This window comes from Mustela nivalis (genome assembly GCF_964662115.1).
Source record: "Mustela nivalis genome assembly, chromosome: 3".
Taxonomy (NCBI): domain Eukaryota; kingdom Metazoa; phylum Chordata; class Mammalia; order Carnivora; family Mustelidae; genus Mustela; species Mustela nivalis.
The window spans coordinates 31,548,691-31,572,963 of NC_139022.1; the positions used below are offsets into that span (position 1 = coordinate 31,548,691).

The 24,273-nt window shown below is 44.7% G+C and overlaps 1 protein-coding gene across 6 annotated transcripts in view; it reads left to right on the plus strand.

Annotated features, from left to right (window-relative positions):
- The first annotated feature begins 74 nt into the window (after positions 1 to 74).
- Positions 75 to 24,273, plus strand: part of MAPK9 (mitogen-activated protein kinase 9) — a 48,761-nt gene continuing 24,562 nt past the window's right edge. For 2 of the 6 annotated variants that reach the window (XM_082723651.1, XM_082723654.1), the window contains exons 1-2: positions 78 to 290; positions 13,990 to 14,160. In XM_082723651.1, coding sequence (XP_082579777.1) covers positions 14,039 to 14,160 — 122 coding nt within the window. In that variant the 5' untranslated portion in view covers positions 78 to 290; positions 13,990 to 14,038. Of the gene's footprint in view, positions 291 to 13,989; positions 14,161 to 14,618; positions 14,855 to 24,273 lie in introns of all 6 variants that reach the window. The other 4 variants (XM_082723653.1, XM_082723652.1, XM_082723655.1 and 1 more) reach the window with 4 other exon arrangements.

The following is a 24,273-nucleotide window of genomic DNA, read 5'->3' on the forward strand; positions in this document are numbered from 1 at the left end:
ATTGGCCGCGCCTGCCCGGCTCTCCTCGCGCTGATTGGTGAGCGCGCGGGTCGGTCAGGCCCGGCGCCGCGGCGGCGGCGGCGGCGACGGAGGAGAAGGGAGCGGGACCGGAAGGGTCGAAGCGCCCCGGCGCCCCTCACACCCACTGCGGCGGCGGCGGCGGCGGGGCGGAGCGGGGCGGGGCGGCTGGCCGGCCGAGCCCCCGGCAGCGGAGCCGCGAGCGGCCAGTGCGCAGCGCCGCCAGTCCGCCCGCTCGCCCTCTACCCTTGGCGCGGCGGCTGGGAGGCGAGGTGAGCCCAGCGGGCGGGCGGGAGAGGCCTGGCAGGGGCTGCTCGAGCGGGCCCCGCGGGGAAGGAGCGGCGGGAGGGCCGCGCGGCCGCAGTGGGCAGGACTGGGGGTCGCGGGGCCGGGAGCTGCGGAGCGGGCCGGGCTCTGTGGGGGCGCAGGCGGCCCTGGCCGCCGCCCCTGCCCTCCCGGCTGCCGCAGTCGCCCCCTCCCGCCCGGCTGTCAGCAGCCAGGGGCTGCGGGCCCGCTCCCTGGCCTGGCTCTGGCAGACGTGCGGCGGGGTCTGTGGACGCCATCCCTCCGGACGGAGGGGCGCGCAGTGGCATACCCGCGCGGGGATGCTAAGGACCCGGAGTCTGGTTCCCGCGACCTTGGCCAAGGCACTGACCCTCGGGGTTCCAATGCTTTCCCCTAGGGAAGGTGGGGAAATGTCTCCCGTTCTGGACAGGGTTGTTGTCCGGTTGTGTCAGTGTGTGTGAAAGCGTCTGGGCGGGAGCCCGGGCTCGTCTGCGGGAAATTGGGCGGGATTCCGCCCCATGCTTGTGTGATTTGGCCAGGAACCCTGTCCCCTTCCGCCCAGAGACCCCCATTCCCGCGCTGCTCCAGTGCCTAGTCATTGCACATTCAGTGCCTAGCAGTGCCAGAGCGGGCCCTGCCCACCTCCCCTACCACTCCCACCACCCAGAACTCTGCCCTCCAGTCCCACCCATCGTCTGCCCTGCCTTGACGGCTCAGCCCTATTTACCTCAGGACCTTTGCACTTCCGTTTCCAACGCTTGGAGCTGTCTCCGGTATCTTTGCACAACTGGCTCCTTATGGTCGGATGTCTCATTTTCCAGGAGGCCTTCCTTGACCGCTCTCTTTCTCCCCTTCATCATTCTATCTCATTATTTTGTTTAGTTTTCTTCCTAGCGTTGCCTCTGGGTTGAAATGACTGTGTCTGTCTGTTGATTTTGTTTCCCTACTAGGATGTAGCTTTTTGAAAACAGGTAGTTGTCTGATTTGTCCCCTGCGTTGTCCCCAGTGCTTAGAAGGCACACAGTGAGAATTCAGTGATACCAATCCAATGAACGAATGAATGACCCTGCCTACTGTTGCTTCTGCTTTGTCAGTTTATTTACTGACTTGACTAACTCGTGAAATATGTAAGCAGATGGAAGCTTGTTCTCGTTTTGCACATCTTAATGTCCTTGACCCCTTTATTTGGTAACTGTCAGAACAAGCTGTGATGTGAAATTTTACATTTTTGTGATATTTTAGCTCTAATTTCCTTCACACGTTCGGGAGGCGGTTACCAAACTCTGCATTATCTAGGTCAGGCTTTCTGCTCAGCCCTGGGGACACAAAGGCAATAGCAACAGGGTCCCTTCCTCCAGAAAGCCCAGCAGAGGTGGCAGATACATGGACAGGTTAGTGCCAGGACAGTGTGATGGAGTGTAGTGGAGGGGCTCCTCTGTGGAAATGTGGAGGAAGTGACAGGTGTACTAGAGTTGGGCCCTGAAGAGAAATTCGCCAGGCAGGGAGAGGCACAGAATGGGGGGAAAGGGCAGGGCGGAGGAAGGACATTAGGCCAGTCTGGGCTCGGGAGTTAGCCTGCAGGATGGTGAGGACACTGGAAAACCAGACCTCACCCCACAATCTTAAGAAAGAAGTCGGAACTCTACCTTGTATTCCTATGCTCCTGATTCTCAAGTGTTGGCAGTATCTAATTTTTAAAAAATTTTCAATGCTCTGAGCCATGCAAAATCCATTTAGCTTGGTTGCAAGACTGTTGGCTCTCCAGGGCAGGGTGTGTAGGAGGGCAGAGCGGGAAAGGTAGCCCAAGGCCAGGGGAGTGGGGCCCTGTTTGTTTATTCGGGTACTCTCACTTAATTGTCACTGGTGACCCCCTGAGTAGCAGCTGTGAAACCCATTTCTGCAGAGGTGGACGAGGAGGCTCACAGAGTTCCAGCAGTGAGCTTCACAGCATGCAGCTTGGAAAGTGAAATTTGAACCCAGGCCTCTCCCCAGGAAAGCATCCTTTCCTGGGTTCCTCAGCTCTCACTGTTCTTTTTTGGCTTTTAATTTGTTCTGAAAGAACAACATCCAATCTAGGTGTTTGCCTCCATTTAATCCTCCCCCTCTTCTTTTTTTTTCCAAAAGGATCCTGCAGGGTTAAAGATAATCCTATTTTGGCATAGTCTTCTCTGGAGAGTGTTGATATTCCTGAGGATTTCATGTTTGTGACGCCAGGATTAAAATGTGTTTGAAATAAGTGTTGGAGGGCATATTCAATTTGTCTATTTAAAATAAAATGTTCTTAATTTTCTGGATAAAGAAAAGTGCCAGATGAAGCAATTAACAGCGAGTGAAGCAGTTGTTTTCGTGATGCATGAGGTAAAACAGAAACCACATTTTCTTAACACTTGATTTGGCAGTCAGGGCAGCTATTTGTGGTTTAAATATGTAGCTAGACTTCTCCTCGGATTAAGATGACTTTTTTTGTTACATCATTTTCTTGAAAATAATTAAGTTTGTACTTGGTCTTTCGTGATTGCGTCAACTAGTTTCAAGGTCAGTCTTTATTTTAACTGTTTATTATGAGAACTTTCAAACACAGACCAAAATTAGATGATAGTAGCCCGCTTCCACAGTTGTCAACTCCTGGCCCATCTTCTTTCACCAGTACCCTCCATACTATTTTCAAGAGAAAACTAAATGTCATGTCATTTCATCCATGAATGTTTCAGTATATATCTTTAAAAGATAAGGACTCTTTCGAATTTAGAATCACAGTAATGCCTTTATATACTCAAATAACCAGTCAATGTTCACATTTCCAGTTGCCCCATAAGTTTTATGGTTCTTTAACAGTTTGTTCATTAGAATCAGGATCTAGATGAGGTCCATCTATTGTGATTGGTTGGTACATCTCTTAAGTTTCTTTTAACCTGTAGATTCCCCCCTCTATTTCTTTTTGTTTGTTCATTTTCCTGGGAGTTGATTTGTTGAAGCAGTTGCATTTCTGTAGCATTTCCATGGTTGCGTTTTATGGACTGCATTTCTGCAATGTAATTTATCATGTTTCTCTGTATTTCCTGAAAATTCGTAGTCGAATCTAGACGTGGCTTGTTCAGGTTTAGGATGTCCCAGGTGGGGTGCTCTCTTTGATCTAGAGGCAGATGCTCAGTGCCTAGACCCATTGATTCATTAAGGGTTGTACCATTTGAGAGGAAAGTTTATATATATTTTGCACAACAAAGGCTCATTGTTTCAGATTTTTATATTGGCCTTTGAGTTGCCACTTAAAATATTTTTAATGGATGCCTCAAATCCTCTTTGGTAAATGCTGGGGTATAAATTAATAGAAAATAATGAGCAAGAGTAATCACCATTTTAACATAGGACTTTTTTATAGTTAAAGAAGTTTACTAAATATTTGAAGGTGGAATTCAACAAATTTGATTTTATTTAATGTATTTGAGATTTTTTATGTGTTTGTTTGTTTTTTTGGATTTTGGTCCCATAAACTATTTCACCACCACCCCTGCCCTCAGCTAATATTACTTCACAAAGATTACACACTCTAAAACTTTTCAGAGATAGTAAAACTGGATTCCAAGGATACATGGATAACAAATGAGATAGTTCTCTTTTTCTTATAAATGAGCCATTAATATTAACTGCCTTTATGTTAAATGGGTTCTTGCCTATTCTGAAGTTGTAATTTGAAGTGTTTCTATAAATGAATTTTTTTGGCTATGAGGAGAAAGAACGGTGTGAACACCTTTTAATGTATGCCAGAAGTTTCTCTTTCCATAGGCTGGGATAGGAAAAACTTGGGGATTTATTTAAAAAAACAATTTTATCCTCCCTCCCCCACAATGATGCTAAGAATGATTGAGAAAGAATGAACGCTTTTAAAAGAACTTTCTTTAAAAAAACACAATATATGTGTGTGTATGTATTTGTATTTGTATAGATCTGTAAGTGATTTAATTCATTAGACTATTTAAGTATTGTGTAGCTCAACCAATGCTGCTATTAGTTTGATTTTAACATATCTGGGCTGAGGGTGCAGCCCAAGTAATAAATCCACCAGCTCTGATTCTGGAATCAAAATCTGTTTCACCAATTCCTAACTAGACTCTCAGAAACACAGCACCTCTTAGGAAGCAGGTGTCTTCAGCAAACGTCCTGAGATGTCCCCTGCCAGGCACAACCTCTGCACAACCCAGTAATGACCATGTCATCAGCTTTCCCCCTTAGCAGATTTTAGTTCACATTTTCAGAATGCAGACTTTGGGGAGGGGGAGCAGTAAACAGAATGGGTGTGGTAATCTTGTCCTAATGTCAGTTGACTTTGAGACCTTGCCCTGTGCTGGGTTCTGTGCTCACTGCCCCCTGAGGTTGATTCAATGCTCATCCCTGTTTTATAGATGAGTGTAGTCCAGGATCGTCTGGCCAAGTGGCAGGCCTGTTACCCTCTGACCCCAGAGTCCCAATCTTTTTTTTTAAATAGGTATCTTTATTGTGCTATTACGTGTTATAGTTTAGTATCTAAAGAGAAAATCTAGAAATCCTATTCCAGATAGCTATTTTGACCATTCTTATAAGAAATATTTATTCCAAATCTTAAGTCTGTATACTATAATTTAGAAGAGTAGAAAACACATACAGTAATATGTGGTTTTTTCTTTTTACTTTTTTGCCCCCTTCCCATTTCTCCTACACCTAACCCTACCTCTAGCAACCACCAATCTATTCTCTTTATAAGGTTGGTCTTTTTCTTTTTTTTTTTTTTTTTAAAGATCCTTCATATAAGAGAGATCATACAATATTTGTCTTTTTTTTTTTTTTTTTAAGATTTTATTTATTTGAGAGAGAGCACGAACAGGGGAAGGGCCAGAAGGAGGTGAAGCCAACTTCTCACTGAGCAGGTTGCTGAACATGGGCTTGATCCCAGGACCGTGGAATCATGACCCCAGATGAAGGCAGGCATTTAACCGACTGAGCTGCCTAGGTGCCCCAGTATTTGTCTTTCTCTGTCTGACTTCTTTCACTTAGCATAATACCCTTGAGTTCTGTCCATATTGTCATAAATGGCACATTTCCTTCTTTTATGTAATATTTAATGGGTATATAAACCACATCTTCTTTATCCACTCACCCACTAATGGACACTAGGTTGTTTCCATATCTTGGCTGTTGTAAATAATGCTGCAGTGAACGTGGGGTGTGTATTATTTTCAAGTTAGTGTCTTTGTTTTCTTTGGATAAATATCCAGAAGTGGAATTGCTGGATCAAATGGTCATTCTATTTTTTAATGTTTTGAGGAGCTTCTGAACTATTTTCCATAGGAGCTGCCCCAGTTTATATTCCCCCCAACAGAGACAAGGGCTTCATTTTCTCCACATCCTTTCCAGCACTTGTCATTTCTTGTCTTTTTGATATTATCCATTCTCGTGGGCCTGAGGTGATCTTGCACTGTGGTTTTGATTTACATTTCCCTAATGATTAACGCTTTTGAGCATCTTTTTATGTACCTGCTGGCCATTTCTTTGTCTTCTTTGGAAAACTGTTCAGATCTTCTGCCCATTCTTTAAGGCAGATTATTCATGGGGTTCTGTGTATGTGTGTGTGTGTGTGTGTGTGTGTGTGTGTGTTTGAGATTTTAGAGAGAGAGCATGCGTAAGCAAGGGTGGGAGGGAGGAGTGGAGAGAGAGGGAAAGCATGGGAGAGGGAAGGAATCTTAAGCAGACTCCTGACTGAGTGTGGAGCCCCATGCAGGGCTTGATCTCATGACCCAGAGATTAGGACTTGAGCCAAAACCAAGAGTTGGACATTCAGTGCACTGAATCAACCGGATGCCTCAGATTGTTTTGTGTTTTCTGCCATTGATCTGTTTGGGTTTCTTATATATTTTGGGTATTAACCCCTTATCAGCTCTATGATTCACAGTATTTTACCCATTCTGTAGGTTGCCTTTTATTTTGCTGATGGTTTTCTTTGCTGTGCAGAAGCTTTCTAGTTTGATATAGTTCCACTTGTTTATATTTGTCTTTGTTGCTCCTGCTTTTGGTGCCAGTTTAAAAAAATCATTGTCAAGACTGCTGTCTGGGAGCTTACTGCCCGTTTTTCCTGCTAGGTATTTTATGGTGGCGCGCAAGTCTTTAATCCGCCTTAACGTTAATTTTTGTGTGTAGTGTCAGAGTGTTTGAGTTTCATTCTTCTGCATGTGGCTGCCTGGTTTTCCCAGCACCATTTATGGAAGAGACTGTCCTTTCCCTGTTGCATATTATCAGCTCCTTTTGTCATAAATTAATCAACCATGTATGTGTGGACTTTTCCTTCTGGTGAACTATTCCATTGATACATGTGTCTGTTTTTATGCCCATACCATACTGTCTTAATTACTATAGCTTTGTAATACTTAATTACTATAGCTTGGAAATCAGGGAGCATGATGCCTCCAGCTTTGTTCTTCTTTCTTAAAATTGCGCTGGCTATTCAGTTCCATACAAATTTTAGGATTATTTGTTCTAGTTCTGCAGAAAGTGCCACTGGAATTTTGATAGGAATTGTACTGAAGCTCTAAATTGCTTAGGGAGTATGGACATTTTAACAATATTGGTTTTTCCAGTCCGTGAACACAGAATATCTTTCATTTATTTGTGTCTTTCATTTTTTCCATTAATGTCTTCAAGTTTTCTGTATAGAGGTCTGTCACCTCCTTGTTTAAAGTTATTCTATTCTTTCTGATGCAGTTGTGAAAGCATCATTTAATTTCTCTGAGAGTTCACCAGCACATAGAGACGCAAAAGATGTTTGTGTGTTGAGTGTATATCCTGAATCTTGACAGAATTTGTTCTGTTCTAACAGTTTTTTGGTGGAGTCTACCCAGTAACCTGCCCTCTGACTCCAGAGCATCGATGCTAACCACAGCACCCTACTGCCCCACCACGTTTCTTATCCCACTTAGCTTTGCCTTTAACAGACATTTACTGGGCACCCAGGATGAAATTAGTAGAGGATTAGGAAGTGAGGCAGACAACATTTTCTGCCCTGAAGGAGCTCACGGAGCAGAAGTGGAGATAGATGTGCAGTGCAATAGAAGAGGAACATAGGTTGTGGTGCCAAACATGGGGGCATGCCCAGCACCGTTGGAAGAGAGAGGCTGCAGAGGACAGTGTGGGAGAGAAGCAGGCGCGTGCACTAGACTCTGAAGGAGGATGAAGGTTGGCCAGGAGGACAGAATGGGGAGGGAAGTCACTGCAGGCTGATGAAACAGCTCAGGAAGAGGCCCGCAGGTACACGGGAGCCGGGGCATCAGCCAGCATCTCCGGTGGTTCCCTGTTGCCTGAGAGTGGGCCACGGGCCCTGTTAGCTCCTCTGCTGCACTAGGGATTGGAATGTACTTTCCAGGTAGTCAGTCACCATCAAAGGAATGTAAGCCAGAGAGCAGTATGACCACTGCACATGTTCAGCAAATCTCTCTTTCTCTGTCTCTCTGTCTCTCTCTCTCTCCCTCTCTTAACTCCTTATTTTGAAATCCAGGTTCATAAGAAGTTGTAAAAATAGTACAGAGTTCCCGTACATCCTCCACCCAGTTTTCCCCGTTGGCTGCATGTTTACATAACTGCAGCACAAGACCAACGCCAGGAACGTGGCACTGGTAGTGTGTGCACACAGTTCTGGGGCATTCTGTCACACACAGAGGTCAGTATAAACATCCCCACCACAGTCAAGATACGGAACGGTTTCCTCATCCAAGAGATCTCCCCTGTGCTGCCCCATACAGACACACACACACACACACACACACACACACACAGGTCCCCACCATTCATAACCCTGGGAACCACTAATCTGGTGTACAACTCTGTAATTCTGTCATTTCAAGAATGTTGTGTGAATGGAATTATACTGTGTGGCCCTTTGGAGATGGGCTTTTTCCCTTAAGGATAATGCCCTTAAGATCACCCAGGTTGGGGCGCCTGGGTGGCTCAGTGGGTTAAGCCGCTGCCTTCGGCTCAGGTCATGATCTCAGGGTCCTGGGATCGAGTCCCGCATCGGGCTCTCTGCTCAGCAGGGAGCCTGCTTCCTTCTCTCTCTCTCTGCCTGCCTCTCAGTTTACTTGTAATTTCTCTCTGTCAAATAAAAAAAAAAAGGATCACCCAGGTTGCTGAGGGTATCAGTGGTTGGTTCATTTCTCTTGCTGACTGTGTTCTCTTGTGTTCCGTAGAATGGATGGACAGCACTTTGCTTAACCATTCACCCACTCAAGGACACCTGGGTGGTTTTCAGTGTTGAAATGTGGGTGTTAGTGTTTTAAAATGTTAAAATGTAGGTGCTATGAAATCTGTGTACAGTTTTTTTCTTTTAAGATTTTATTTATTTGTTTGAGAGGGAGAGAGCATGACCAGATGGGGAGCAGAGGGAGAGGGAGAAGCAGGCTCTCTGCTGAGCAGGGAGCCCGATGCAGGACTCGATCCCAGGACCCTAGGATCATGACCTGAGCCGAAGGCAGATGCCTAAGCAACTGAGCCACCCAGGCGCCCCATGTAGTTTTTTATGCAGGCAGATATCCCTTTCTAAATGACATGTGTACAGTGGTTTGGAGGTAGCAGGAATGGAGGCAGGGAAGGCACTTGGGTGGTTGCCATGGTGAGGGAGAACTGAGAATGCCCTAATAGGAGCGCAGGGAGTTGGGGCCTGGGAGGGGCAAAGGACAGGCCCTGGTACCTGCAGGGGCCTGTGGAGAGGAGACCTCAATGGACCCTTCCTTCAGGGATGCTGTGATCACCAAACATGAGTGTCATCCTTTATCATAATTTGTAGTATGGTTTAAGAACTGACGTCCAGAATGATGACTCTGAGATGCTGCAAGGCTCCTGATTATCAAAGAAGGTGAAGTTGTTGCACTTGCTGTTTTGGATAGGAATTAAAGGAGGAAAAAATAGTTTGGTTGAAAACTTCAATAGCAAGTATTGAACCAAGAGGGCGATTGTGAAAATCTGCTTTTAACTGCAGCAGTTGGTTATTTTAGATCTTGCCTGTTGTGGGTATCCTGAACCATTTGTGTGGTTGAAGGTTGGCCTGAGTGTGAAGGCGACTGACTCGTCATCATCAGAAGAAAGTGTCTTGGTGGAGTGAAGCCAGCAGGATGCGACGTAAAGGGCTGTGTTTTTTCCTGGCCTGATCCTGACCAGTCCTTGGTCACTGCACTTTACTTTATAAATACAGTGAGAGAGATAGTAATTAGAACAGGGTATTGGGAAGGACAGGAATAGTGTCATCAGACACACCTAAATTGAGACCCGGGCCGTGCCACTGTCCAGCTAGGGATCTGGGCTGCTTCCTCACTGTCTCCTAGCTCCTGCCCTCATCTGCAGAGTAGGGGCAGTGCTGCTCCCCCAGTGGTTGCAGAGAGGGGCAGAGGGCAGGGGGTTGTTTATAACCTGCAGTTCACAGCCTGGCCCACTGTCCTGCCTGTGGCCTCAGCTGCCCCAAACCTACCCTACATTTAGGTCTCACCTTTCCATTTAAAAGGGTTTAATTTGTTTGTTCGTTTTAATGTGAAATATGTGCATGACTAAAAAAAAAAAAAAACAACCCACAGAAAGTTACAGTGGGAAGAATAAGTCTCATTTCCCCCTTCATTTCTGCACTTGCTCACATATTGTGTATGTGCGAGCGCATGCACGGGACCCTTCCCACAGACTGGCGTTTACTACATACATTCTTCAACTTTTTTGCCTTAAGGTGTCTTGGACATCATTCCTTTTCAGTACACAAAGTCCCTGCATTATTTTTAATCACTTTATTGTGCTTTCATGCCATAATTTAGTCACTCATTTCAAGTATACCTTTGAGGTTATTTCTCCTTTTTTTTTTTTTTTTTTTTTTTTGCCAGTTACAGGAAGTGCCACAAACATTCTTGAACAAGTATTTTTGAGCTTTCATACATACATTTTTGTCCAATACATGTATAGAACAGTAGTTTCCAGGTTAGGAGTCACATGCCTTTAAATTTTTCATTAGATAGTATGTCTTCTCCTCGCCAAAAGTGTTTCACCAACTTACAGTGCTTGCAAGCACGATGGAGAAGGCCTGTTCCTGCAACCCTGGGTTGATACCGTGAATAGACTTGCATTCATCTTAACTCCTCTTGGAAACCTTCCTTGACAGCCATGTCTCACTCGCACACGCTCTCTGCTTATCACTAGCTGCACCTCAACATACCACTGTGCTGGGCCCCTGCCCTTGGGCCCACTTCTACCCCTAGGATACTTACTAGGTGGTGTGATGATCATGTTCTTTGCCATTCGAGGAAAGGGACAGTCTGGATAGTGCCCTCTTAATAACCATTACCTTGTCCTTGGTGTACAGGAGGCCCTCATGAAGTGTGGGGAGGTCTCAGCGAATGGTAGCTGATGTCCCCATAGGACTCAGACATTAGTATCTTATTTACAGTAGTTGAATTGCATGTATCTAGAGGAATACTAGTGAATTTTTTAAAAGCATTTCTTATTCTAGGCTCTAAACAAGTTAGGAATGTTCCTCCTACCCCACATTTATCTGTAGAGTGGGTCGATTTTACTCCAGAATTCCTAGAGGGGATTCTGCAAGAGTCCTCAGTCTTAGACCAGTAGGGATTTTAGATGAGAGCATTTTGTTCAACAATGATTCATTGAAGTAGCGTGGTGAAGGAAGAAGGGCATGGACATGAACCAGATGCCTTTAGCAAAGGCTGGGCCAACTCCGTCCCTTGAGCTATCTGCCCAGTACGCACAGGTCTGAAGAACCCAGGGAGCAGGATGTGTCCTGCGTGTCCCCCAAGGAGCAGAGTGTGTCCCTTGTGTCACCAAGGAGCTTTTTCAGTGGATCATGGTAGACACTGGACACTTCTTTAAATTTCTCAATGTGTGAGAGTGAAGACAGATCCTTCCTGCTTTAGAGGTGCTCCCTGGCTGGGGAAGGGAGACAGAGGCAGACCTGCTGAAACCGAGTGACCGTGTAGAAGCAGCGTGGGCGGGGACTAGGTCCTACTGCGGGAGCCCAGGGGAGGAACCAGTGCCCACCAGCAAGGGAAGTGAAGGCAATGACTGCACCTTCAGTGCGTTGATAATGTGGTTGTATGAAGAACTTGTACACTTCCCAATTTGTAAACTGTCTTCTAAAACCCAGGTGATGTCCATTTTGTTGAAATAGAATCTCAACAGAGTTGATTTCATTAACAACTAAATTACTGGCTGTCTCCTGCTCACGGAGCCCAAGGTTGACAGAGAAGGTGGCTCTGACAACTTCTCTCTTATGTGCATGTGGGTTTTTTTTGTTTTGTTTTTGTCTACTAAGCGCAACATCCTTTAATTTAAAACTTATTTTAAATCTTGAGATGAAAATCTATCCATCCTCAAACCTGATGATGTAATGTTCTCCCCAAATCCACAAAAGCTAACCCAAGAGTGTGGCAGGCAGAACACAGGTCCCAGCAGCTATAGCAGAGGAGAGAGAGCTCAGGATTGCTCAGCGAGGGTGGAGGAGTACGTTTGCGCCAGTCTCCGAGCTGGCAGGTGAGCCACGGTGCGTGGCGTCTCCATGCTGCAAGATCATTCAGGACTCCGGCTGGTGGGCGGCTCTGCCCTCTCCAGCACTTGACTTCCATGTCTGGGTCGATGACAGTTGTTCCCCCAGCCAGCAGCAACAGAGAAAGATATGTTGGACAGCAGGCAGCTTTCTTTAAGATGGAAGAAAGAAAAGAAAAATGCTGTTGCTCTGCTCACCTGTCAGGTGCCAAAAGCTGGCCATCTGGCCACACCTGGCTGCCAGGAACACAGCCAGATGTCATGACTAGTTGGGTGGCCATCTGTCCAGCTGGAACAGGGAGGCTTCTGTCCTAGAATGAAGGATGGAGGAGGGGTCCTGGAGATCTGCAGCAGCTTGTGGCTGTCCTGCTGCTCATCTCTCTAGCACTGCGGTTTACCTGTCCGAAGCCAGACTCGATGACCGCTTGTGCGCCCGGCTTCCCTCCAGCGGCTTCACCTGCTTTCCCCTCTTCTCCAGGTCGTGTACATGCTTCCTCCAAGACGTGCATTCACTTCTCGTCCACACCAGCCACAACCCTGTCCTGTTTTGCCAGGTCTCCCTGTCTTCAGTCCTGCCCACTCCAAACCATCCCTCTCTCAGCTTCTCAAATGACCACTCTGAAAAGCAGGTCAGGACCCATGTCTCTCTGCCTTGATGGCTCCGTGGCCCAGAGGCCTGGAGCCCAGATGGCTCAGCCACTGCCCTGAGATTGGTATTTAAAAAAAAAAAAAAAAAAAGCTGGGAAACAGGAGTGAAGGAGTGGTCAGCTGGAGAAACTATTCACTCAATTTAAATTCTTTATTTAGGCCTGTTATCAATCAGCTTATTTCCATATTTAATGGAAATTCCAGGCATCACTGTATCAAAATACAAATTATCACTCCATTGACTCAGTGGGTCGCCATCAAATATTAGATGGTAGAGCAAACAGGAAATTGCTGGAGCTGGGCAATAAAATTTTAAGTTCCCAGTTTTTAAAACTGTATAGGACGTTTACCTCTAGGATTCACTTGATGGCTTTTTAATTTTTTTTTTTAATAAAAGGGCAAAATAAATAGCTTGCTGACTTTTAAATAAAAGTCTTCAGATAAGAGCCAGGGAACCCTGTCCGTGTAGCTGCCTGCTAATCACACAGGCTCCTGCGGGGTAGGGATCTTGATCTGTTGCCTAACCCACCAAAAGGCCGCTTTGAGACTGCCAGTTTGGACTAATGTATCACGAATAGATGTCAGAGCATCCAGGTCATTGACTGCAGGTTACCACATTTCTCCATCTAGAGCGTGTGGGTATTGAGCCTGCAAGGAATGTGGGGTTTGGGGAACATGGGCCAGTTCCAGGACACGCACGGGCACACACAGCCACGTCACCAGGGCCCAGCACCCCGTTGTTCTATAACTTCCCCCATTTGCAGTCACTTTGGCCCAGGACTGGCTCTGTGCTTCATCACTTCACCTGAACTTGTGGACTCAGCCCTTTTGCAGTGTTTATAGGAATCGTAGACAGGATCCCTTTGAAACCTCTCCCGAGTACCTTCATCCCTGAGCCAGCCCGGCATATGCTGGTCCCACAGGAGGCAAGCTGAGGAGAGTCACACGGTGACATAATCTTGTCCTGGCTGGCTAACTGTACAGATACAAAAAAGGCTGTTATTTCCTAGACCACTCCCTTAAAACATGGTCATGCCGGGCCTCAGCATTCTGTCCTTCCATGGAAGGCTCAGTACCTCTGCAGCGTTGTTGCATTTTTGGTTTTGGGGGGGGGGGGCGATTGGGGTTTTTTGTTTTGTTTTGTTTGCATGTTGTTGAAGTTCTTGGTGCAACTGAGTTTATCCACTTACAGCCCCCTTGTCTCAGACGCCATTAAATTTGCAACACTCTTGGGGCGTCTGGGTGGCTCAGTGGGTTAAGCCTCTGCCCTTGGCTCAGGTCGTTATCCCAAGGTCCTGGGATCAAGCCCTGCATTGGACTCTGTACAGCAGGAAGCCTGCTTCCTCCTCTCTCTCTGCCTGCCTCTCTGCCTACTTGTGATATCTTTCTCTCTGTCAAATAAGTAAATAAAATCTTTTAAAAATTTTGCATGTGTGAGCTGCACACATGTAATCTAAGAATACATGTTCATTCTGTTTTTCTTTCAAGGAACCCGACAACCGTACCAACTTTTTGGAATATTCTATGATACTACATCATGAGTGACAGTAAATGTGATAGTCAGTTTTATAGTGTGCAAGTGGCAGACTCAACCTTCACGGTCCTCAAACGTTACCAGCAGTTGAAGCCAATCGGCTCCGGAGCCCAAGGAATTGTTTGGTAAGTAGGGTTTCTTTCAATAGCGTGGACCCAGTTTTTATTGTACTAAGAACTAAATTGTCAGAACTTAGAAACACAGTTGATTTAAAAAAACAAAAAACAAAAAACTACTCTTTTCTTTGCAGTAGGTTTTTGAACTAAATTGAGTCAACCTCTTGCTCTAGTTATATGTAGTCCTATTGTAGGATACAAACCTAAATTCTTAGAATGCTGCATAAATATAAATAGGTAGTTTTTCTTTCTTTCTTTCTTTCTTTTTTTTTTTTTTGCTTTGTGTCTTTTTTCTTTTCTTTGTTGTTTTTTTTTTCCCTTTTCCATTTCCCCTCCTGTCATTAGATACTAGAGTAATAGGTATGACAGTGAGTTGTAACAGAAATTTGGAGTTTTATTCATTTCTTCATCCTGGCCACCTTTCCCCCTTCCCCTTTTACCCCCAAATCACTCCTATTCATTTCTAGGCGCCGTCACTGCAGTGCCTTGTCCTTCATTGGAAAGACGAGGCCAAGCAGTGTCATTATCACCCCATGGATTAACCAGGAAGGGCTGCTGTGTGAGGGGTTGGGCTGGCCGTCTCTTCCTTGGTGTCTCACTTCAGCCATGTGTCCAGCCCGTCAGAACCGTTGGTCTGACCCTGAGCCTTAGTGTCTTGCATGGTAAGACAGTCAGCTGCCGCGCCATCACCGGCCAGCTCAAGGTAAACTCTTTCACATGTTTTCTAGACTACAGTTATCAGCACTTCCCAAAGTTTTTCTCCCGTAGTCTCCCCGGGCAAGACTTTCTTTCTTTCTTTCTTTTTTCTTTTTTGGGTCAGTAAAAACAAGATGGTCTCTGCCTCTGAAGGAAACTGTGATAAAGCTACATAGCCCATGTTTAGCCCTTGTAGGCAGAGGGGATTCAAAGTAAGAGAGAACTCTTCCAGATAATCTGGGTAGGGGAGCTGATGTTTGTGTTAGAGTCTCTGTACTAGTGGTTTGAAGTGATCCCCGGGTTTGGAGATCTGCCGTCAGAGAAGTCAAGTATTTCCTTTAGCCTGGGTGGTTGGAGGCCCCAGGAGCTAAGAGGAGATGGCAGTGTAGAGCTTTGCAAAAGGACTAATGCAGGAGAAGGGGCTGCGTGGAAGGAATGCCAGGCGTGTGTCTAAAATAATAGTGATCTCAGTTTCCAAGTGATGGCACGCTATATCGGTGCTTAAGTCCAGGGTACCAAGAGAAGTTTGGATGGCCCGAATGAGGACACTTCGATACGTCTAAAAAGTTCCAGACAATAAAACATTCTTCTGATTTGGAATTGGGGGGTCATTTGACACAGATAATTTGGCAAGACTGTTATCAAGGATGTTTAATGTAGTAACAGCAGGGAGAGGCTGACTGGATGTTCATAAGTCACTGTAAAATGGAAGGTTTTATAAACGATTGGCAGTTAAAATTAATGACTTCATTACAGCATGGTAAATAACAGTAAAATCACATGCTACTTGATAAAGTACTGTTTGCAGAGGTTGTGACTTCCAGGTTGCATATGCTCCTTTTCATCTTTATTTTTTAAAGACATGTGTAATAATGGAATTATTCATTATGGAAGTGTATTTTTCATTTAAAAAAAAATTGGTTTTGAAACAAAGTTCCTAATATGCTATTATAAGCCAGACTTAATCAGGGAAAAGTAGTGGCAGACTTATAGGATGGAAAATTCTGAATTAAAAAATTTAAAAAACTCAAAGTCCAGAAATACCCATACATTATGTTGGTGGATGGTAGAACAAACAGTTTGTTTTTGGAAAAGCTGCCAAGGTTATTCAATGGGGAAATAACAGTCTCTTCAACAAACAGTGCTGGGACAGCTGGATATCCCCTGCAGAAGGGTGAAGTTAGACCCTTACTTTCACATAATTTAAGAAGTTACCTCAGACTAGATCGTTGACATAAATATAACTGCTGTAAGCATTAAACTCTTGGAAGAAAATGGAGGAAAGCTTCATGACTGTGGATTCTTAGAAATGACACCAAAAGCATGGGCAACAAAATAAAAAATTGGACTCCATCAAAATTAAAAACGTTGGTGCATCAAAGGACACTGTCAAGGGAGTGAAAAAAACAACCTGCAAAATGGGGAAGTATTTTCAAATCATATATCAGGTAAGAGCCTAGTGTCTAGAATGTATAAAGAACTCTTACAACTGTTAAAAAAAAAAAAATTTTAAACAGAACAAAAAAACAAAGGACTTGAACAGACGTTTCCTCAAAGAAGATATGTAAACAGGTGATAAGCACATGGAAAGGTGCTTATCATTCGGCATTAAGGAAATGAAAGTCAGAACCGTAGTGAGATCCTGCTTGACACCCACTGGGATGCCCACGGTTAGCACAGTGGGAGGTAGCTGATGTCAAGGATGCGAAGGAATTAGACCCTCACACATTGCTGGTGAGAATGTAAAGTGACGTGCCACTTGGGGAAAATGGTTTGATGGTTCCTCCATATTTAACTACCACAAGACCCAGGAAGTACTCCTAGAATTAAAGACAGGCATTCAAACAGAGAGCTGTACACAGAGGTTGGTCGCAGCAGCCGAAAGGTGCAAACAGCCCACATGTCCATCTGTGGATGAAGAGATGCCAAGTTGTGTGTGTGCGTCCACAGGATGTTCCTCACAGAAAGGAACGGAGCACTGGCATTGGTCCCCAAGAACATGCTGTGTGGAAGGAGCCAGAGGCTCAGGGTAAATACCCCAAGTAGATAAATCCATGGAGGCAGAGGTGAGGGGATGGAGGAACACTGCTTTGTTTGTGGTGAGGAAAGTCTTTCGGAATGACCTAGATACAGAGGTGGTAACTGCACAACATTGTGGATGAACCAAATGCCACTGAATTGTTCCCTTTCAGATGGTTAATTTTATGTGTATGTGAGTCTCACCTCAAAAATATGTTTTAGGGGTGCCTGGGTGGCTCAGTGGGTTAAAGCCTCTGCCTTCGGCTCCGGTCATGATCCCAGGGTCCTGGGATCGAGCCCCACATCGGGCTCCCTGCTCAGTGGGGAGCCTGCTTCCCTCTCTCTCTCTCTCTCTGCCTACTTGTGATCTCTATCTTTCAAATGAATAAATAAAATCTTTAAAAAAAAATAAGTTTTAGAAGAGCAAACTGGACAGTGCCTTAAACCAAGGCTATTTGTCATTCATAATAGCTATTTAACTCCTGATACCATAGTATCATATATAATCACATTTTTGTGCTATATTATTACAAAATATGTTGTCACTACCTATAGTAGCTTAATTTACATATTCACAGAATCTTAAGTAATGTCACTTAACTCTTAGTATTTTCCTTTACATGATTTTATGACAATTTTATTGCTATTTGTTAGAGCAGCTTTTCTCTCACATGCAGAAAGGTAGGAAGAAAGACGTATGTCATGGCTAAAATTTTTTTTTTTTTAAGATTTTATTTATTAGAGAGACCAGAAGCAAGGGGAGCAGCAGAGGGAGAGGGAGAAGCAGGCTCCCTGCTGAGCAGGGAGCCTAATGCTGGGCTCAATCTGAGGACCTTGGGATCATGACCTGAGCTGAAGGCAGACGTTTAACCAACTGAGCCACCCAGGTGTCCCTGTCATAGCTAAAATTTTAGCACCATTCTAAATCTCATCTCTTGATTCCTAGGAAAGATTAAAGACTGGGCTTCTGTTCTTTTCTACTCAAGGAAGAAGTCATTACTTAGAACTGATTAAACTTAATTAATTAATTAAAACTTAATGAGCCCATGCACAGCCAACAGTTTATTTCACCATCTTGGATTTCACTATTCACTTACCTTTGTAACCCAGCCAGTTAGTTCATCATTACCAAATCAAAGCCTGTTAGCTGGGTTAACTTTAATGGATACATGGAAAAGGGGGTTAGTTAACTTGACTCAGAGTATTGATGTTTTCTTTTGAAAATGTTTGTGCAGTTATAAAAATCATGCTTAGACTTCTGTGCTGTGTCATCTTTCGGAGTTGTACCATCCCAGGAGTTGGGGCTGCATGCCTGGAGACCTCGTTTCTATGATTACTTCCTCGCTCCTCTGTCCCATAGCTGGTACGACTTGCTGTCAGCCAGGTGCTCCTCACCTTCCTGCCCGGCTTGAGGCTTTGTGGTCTCGCTGAGCTGCAGCAGTGGTGACCGCAGATGGAGAGGAGAGCACTTTCTCCATGAGACTTCTGAGGATCTTTTCCTGGCTTGGTTTTGCACAGCATCTTGGATATTGGCATTTTGCTTTAAGGACCTCAGTAGAAAACTGTCCTGTACATGTTCAAGGAGAGGGTCTTACCCCATTCAGTTGTTGGAATAGAGCAAGAAACTACTAAAGCCGTCAGACGTCTTTCTTCCTGTCAGTGACAGAAGGGCCTGAGTACTTCCACCATCAAGCCCTAATTTCTGCGTATCCAGTTCTCTCCAGTGCTCCTTTCCCTGCAAACACAACAGGTTCATTCCCACGGCCGTCACTTTTGTCCCTACTGCATGTCCCAGTTGGATTGTCCTCAGAGGCATACCAGTCTTTCAAGAGGCCATCCCTGGTCTTTCAAGACTGATCTCATCTATGAAACGTCCCCAGGTAACCACAGCTCACATTTAGAATGGTGCTTCCTGGGTGCCTGGGTGGCTCAGTCAGTTAAGCATCTGCCTTTGGCTCAGGTCATGATTCTTGGAGTCCCGGGATCGAGTCCCAAGTCAGGCTACCTGCTCAGTGGGGAGCCTGCTTCTCTCTCTCCTTCTGCCTCTCCATCACTTGTGTTCTCTCTCACTCACTCTCTCTGAAATAAATAAAATCTTATTAAAAAAATAGAATAGAGCCTCGCCTCTGATTGAACCAAGTGCTTAATTGATGTGCCCATGCATGCGCACGCACACACACACACACGCACACACACACAAACATGCTCTGTCTCTCTCCAGAACTGTAAAATAGTAAATCTGTGTCTTAGACTACTAAATTTGGTAATTTCTTATAATAGCAATAGAAAACTAACATAGGGGCCATGCGTGTTTTTACATTTTGAGAAATAAAATATCATAGTAGCAATAGTGCATGGCTTATAAAACTTGTTCGTTGTCTGTTTAAACTAGAGCTTTATAAAGGGACCTAGGGCCTGAGGTATGGGCAAAAAAGGTGCCAGTATTGATGCAAGATTAAATGGAAGAGCTGGGACCCAAGTAAAATATTCTGACTCTTTAATTTTTCATTGTTTTTGCATTTGTCTCTGATTTGTTTCTCTTTTTATTGTTCATTAAAAATATTAGTAAAATAAATTAGGAAGTAAGTTTTGAAATATTTATCTCTGGATTATTCTTTTTTTTTATAATTTTTTTTAAAGATTTTATTTTATTATTGGACAGAGAGAGAGATCACAAGGAGGCAGAGAGGCAGGCAGAGAGAGAGAGGAGGAAGCAGGCTCCCCGCTGAGCAGAGAGCCCGATGCGGGGCTCCATCCCAGCACCTTGGGATCATGACCTGAGCCAAAGGCAGAGGCTTAACCCCCTGTGCCACCCAGGCGCCCCTCTCTGGATTATTCTTAAGTATCAACTATGTTATTTTGTAAAATGAAGTCATTGTAAGATTATGAAGCTGTTGTGGGAAATGTGTATACATTTCTTTCATATCTCTTCAGTTTTTTCTTTCTCTTTCTAAACTCTCAAGTTGTTCAGCCAAAGGATTGTTTGTTTTATGGATAGTATTGGACCTGGCAGCCCCTAGAAGTGACCGTTAGCAACCGGAGCTTGAAGTGGGTAGTCTAGCTCTTACTTCTTTTCCTCTCTATAGTTCCGGCACCCCCAAATGCCGGCCTGCTCTTACACCATTTTGTTTTCTCTCTAGTGGTATAAGTAAGCTTAGAATGTGTGTAACAGCATTTCTGCAGTGAAGGAGGTCTGTAGCATAAAACTCAGGAAGGCAGTGACTCGGGGGGAATGAGTTCCAAGGCTGGCCGTGATGCACATTGCAGTTCTCTGTGGCCTTGGGCGAATCTGTGTGTCTTTGTGGTTCTTGATAGTTTGACTTCTAAAACAAGTGGCTTAGAGCTGCTGGATCAGATACCTAACTGAGAACAGGAGGCAGTAGTCCATGCAGGAGAGCCTTTTAACAAGGTTCCTCCCTAAGGTAAAAAGTAATTGGAAACTTGATGCAGATAAATGGAGCAGAGGAAGTGAGACTAAGTAGACGAGACATCTGCAGCAAGGAAGAGAACATGTCTATAGTAAGACCCCAAAGAGGCTGTGGGTATAGAGAGGACAAATACGGAAAATGAAGATGACAGAAGTGGCTAGAAATAGGTGTGTTAATTATGAAACAATTGAGCCAGTTGGCTCCCAGCATTCCCACCCTCACCCCCATGCTCAGCATTTGCACCTAGAGCACACGTAGGTGAGTGAAGGCTTACATAGGCCAGGATCCGGGGAAGGACAGAGCCTAATGAGGGGAGCCCAGGATTTGGAACTCTTCCCCCTGAGGTCTTCTGACAGTTCTAGAGTGGGCAGCTGAGAGATTGAATCATACTTGGAATTGCCTTGGGGGACTGGCAGACAGGGATTGGAGCCCTGGGCCCTGTGGGGGCCTGGTGAACTTGCTTCACGTTGACCTCAGTCCAGTAAAGGATTACCTCCAAGAGGGAGACTGAACCAGAAAGAAACAGACCCTTGCAGGCACTGCCACTCAGCTTCAGCTCATCTCAATTTGCTGAACTTGAACTGAATTGAACCCAGATTGCTAATGCCCCCCCCCCAACCAGGTACCTAGCAGAAGTGAATTTAAATTCTCCCTGGAGGAAGGCCGCATCATACTGGGTATCAGATTATTTCCAGACAGCAAGGAGTCTTGCAAGTGCCAGGTCCCATACGTAATCACTAATAACTAGTCCCATGGGAGATTAGACAGGCATACAGCCCAGCACAAACAGACAAAAGAAGCAGATCCACAGGGGAAATGGGCATTCTTGGATCCAGACTTCTAAATAGCTATGATGCTAAGTTCAGGATGGTTAAAGGGAAGATGAAAAATGAGAACATAGAAAAAAGAACTAAGAAGAACTCTAGAACTGTAAGATACAGAAATCAAATTGTGAAGTTAATGGATGGGTTTTATGGCATATTAGATATAACTGAAGAGAGATTTAGCAATCTGTAAGATGGGTCAGGAAAAAAATTCAGGAAGAGGCCTGAAGAAACAGATGTGTAGAAATAGTATAGGAGAGAGGGTGTATTAGTTTTCTATTGCTGCATAACAAATTACCCCAGACTTGGTGTTTTAAAAACAAATAAGCACCCATTCATAGTTTCATGGTTCTGTAGGTCAAAAGTCTTCACAGGCTTGCCCAGGTTCTTGCCCAGCATCTCATCAAGCTGAAATCAAGATGTTGGCCAGACGGTGCTCTTATCTGGAGGATCTGGGAAAGAATGTGCTTCCAAGCAGCTGCAGGAGTCAGTCCCCTGCAGCCATAGGTCTGAGGTCCCTATCCCTTGCTCTCTGTCAGCCAAGGGCCACTGTTCTTCTCGAAGCTCCCACAGGCCTTCTCACATGTCCCCTTCCATCCTAAAGGCAGCAGTGGTACGTCTGATCCTTCTCAGGGTAAAAATCTCTCAGACTTTCCCCTCTTCCCCCCAGCCAGAGCAAACTCTGCTTCTGAAGGTCTTTGTGATTAGATTACCCCCCAGCTCCTGTTTGTTAGTGAGTATGCTAAGCCCTGTTGTAGGACACCAAGTCCAAGATACATAAAAATCAAATGCCTAGAAATTGGTAGAACAAACTACTTTGACAGTGGTTTGACATTATCTGCTAAGTATGTGCATCCCTACTCTTAGCTATCTACTCATCAGAAATGTGTGCAGAGGGGATGCCGAGAATATCTCTCCCTGTGCGGGAATGTTTATGAATGTTTTTTTGTAATCACTTCCAAACTGAGAACAACCAAAGTACCTGTCAACGTTCTGTCACATAGTCATGCAAAGGAATAATATAGCAGTGACCCAGAATGAATTCTAGCTACACGCAACAGCAGAAGAGTCTCACCAGAAGTCAGACCAGCTGATTTTAAAAACCAGGCAAAATGAAGCCATGGGTTGGGGCGCCTGGGTGGCTTAGTGAAGCCTCTGCCTTCAGCTCAGGTCATGATCCCGGGGTCCTGGAATCGAGCCCTACATCGGGCTCTCTGCTCAGCGGGGAGCCTGCTTCCCCTTCTCTCTCTGCCTGCCTCTCTGCCTACTTGTGATCTCTGTCTGTCAAATAAATAAATAAATAATCTTAAAAAAAAAAAAAAAAGAAGAAGAAGAAGAAGAAGAAGAAGGAGAAGCAGCCATGGGGGCTCTGGGGAGGGAGCTTAAAAATTCTTGTTCCTCTGGTAACAGCAAGGAAGTGATTTTCCTAAGAGTCAAAAGTAGTTATCGTCTTTGGGGGACAGGAGGGATAGTGATTAGTAGTAGATGTTGGGGGGTGGGGGGAATGCTGACAAAGCATGGCTCTTTGTGGTCAATCATGGAGCTGAGGAATAGGAAGGGAAGTCAATGAATGAATATCAGACAGGCATCGCCTTCTCACCAATACTCAATGTTGGAAATCCATGAAGTTCGGAGAGAAAATTGAGTTTGAAGTCAGAAGACCAACAATCAAGGCCAAAGGCAGAATAAGGTCATTTATCTTCCACACATTTTTTTCTGAGGAAGTTTCTTGAGAATGTACTCCACCAAGAGAGAGAATTCAAGAACATGTACAACCAGAAACATGGAGGCCAGTGAAAAGAAACCCCAGGGTGGTAGCTGTGCTGCCAGCCTTGAAAGGAACTCCAAGAAAAAGTGCTGTCAAAAAGAATAGAATAGACTATTTGCAATAGACTCCAAACAATAATGGGAAGGGCTGCAGAAAGGGATATTTTTCTTCTTAAGAGAAATTTGTGGTGAAATAACCTAGAAAAAGTAATGGTCTGAGGTCAAACAGCTTTCAAAAGACATGATGTTTGAGCAATGGATTGCTGGATTGTAAGAAAAGAAAATCCACTTGACTTCGACACCGGAAACAATCTCATTTTCTTGTGAGCGGTGACAAGGGTCATGTGTTCCTTAGAAAATGAAATGTCGGGACGCCTGGGTGGCTCAGTTGGTTAAGCAGCTGCCTTCGGCTCAGGTCATGATCCCAGCGTCCTGGGATCGAGTCCCACATCGGGCTCCTTGCTCCACAGGGAGCCTGCTTCTCCCTCTGACTCTGCCTGCCACTCTGCCTGTGCTCGCTCTTGCTCTCTCTCTCTCTCTCTCTCTCTGACAAATAAATAAATAAAATCTTTATAAAAAAAGAAAATGAAATGTCATTTTGCCCCTGCAGTTAGGAACACTGACATTTGCACATGTGCGTGCCCTCTGTGTCTTGGTTCTCAATGTTTAGACATGTCTGAAAGGGAACACACAGAAGACTTAGCTGTAGAGACCGAATAGATATGTCATTTGAGACAGAGTTTGGAGGAAAGGAAAGAGAGTATGGAATGTGGTGGTCTTGTATTACACACTGGGAGTCTGGAGGATCCCTCCCTCCAAAGCTGATGGAACAAGAAGTTTAGGCACGTTGTTTAAGTAACTAAGGTGACCAAAGGGAAAGTTTAGAATAACACGATAGCAAAAAACTGGGAGGTGTGGGGCTGTCAAGTAAAGGGACTAAATCTTCAGTTTTAGGGGAGTAGTTAGACTACTTCTGAAGTCGATAAATGAGGAAATGCTGATAAAAGTATATTCTTTGGAGTTGAGAAGGGACCATAAGAATTAAAACCAGAAATAATGGAAGGTGGTCGCTCTAAGGGTTGGAACTAGGAATGGAAGTGTGTGTCTGCTCAGAGGGTTAGAATTTAAGTCCATTTGGCTCATTTTGGGCACAAACTTTTTAGATCAAAAACGGCGTGTCTGTTTTCAAATTAAGACTAAAATATAGTAGATACAAATACATGTGTGTACATTTGTTGCACAAATAGATTTATCTGAACATTTTATAATTCATGTGAATGTTGTATTTGCATATGGGCATGTGGATTGACCTATGTGTACACATGTACACTTAATGTGACCTGAATTGAAGAGAAATAATTACAAAGTAACATGGAATTTCTAGCCTT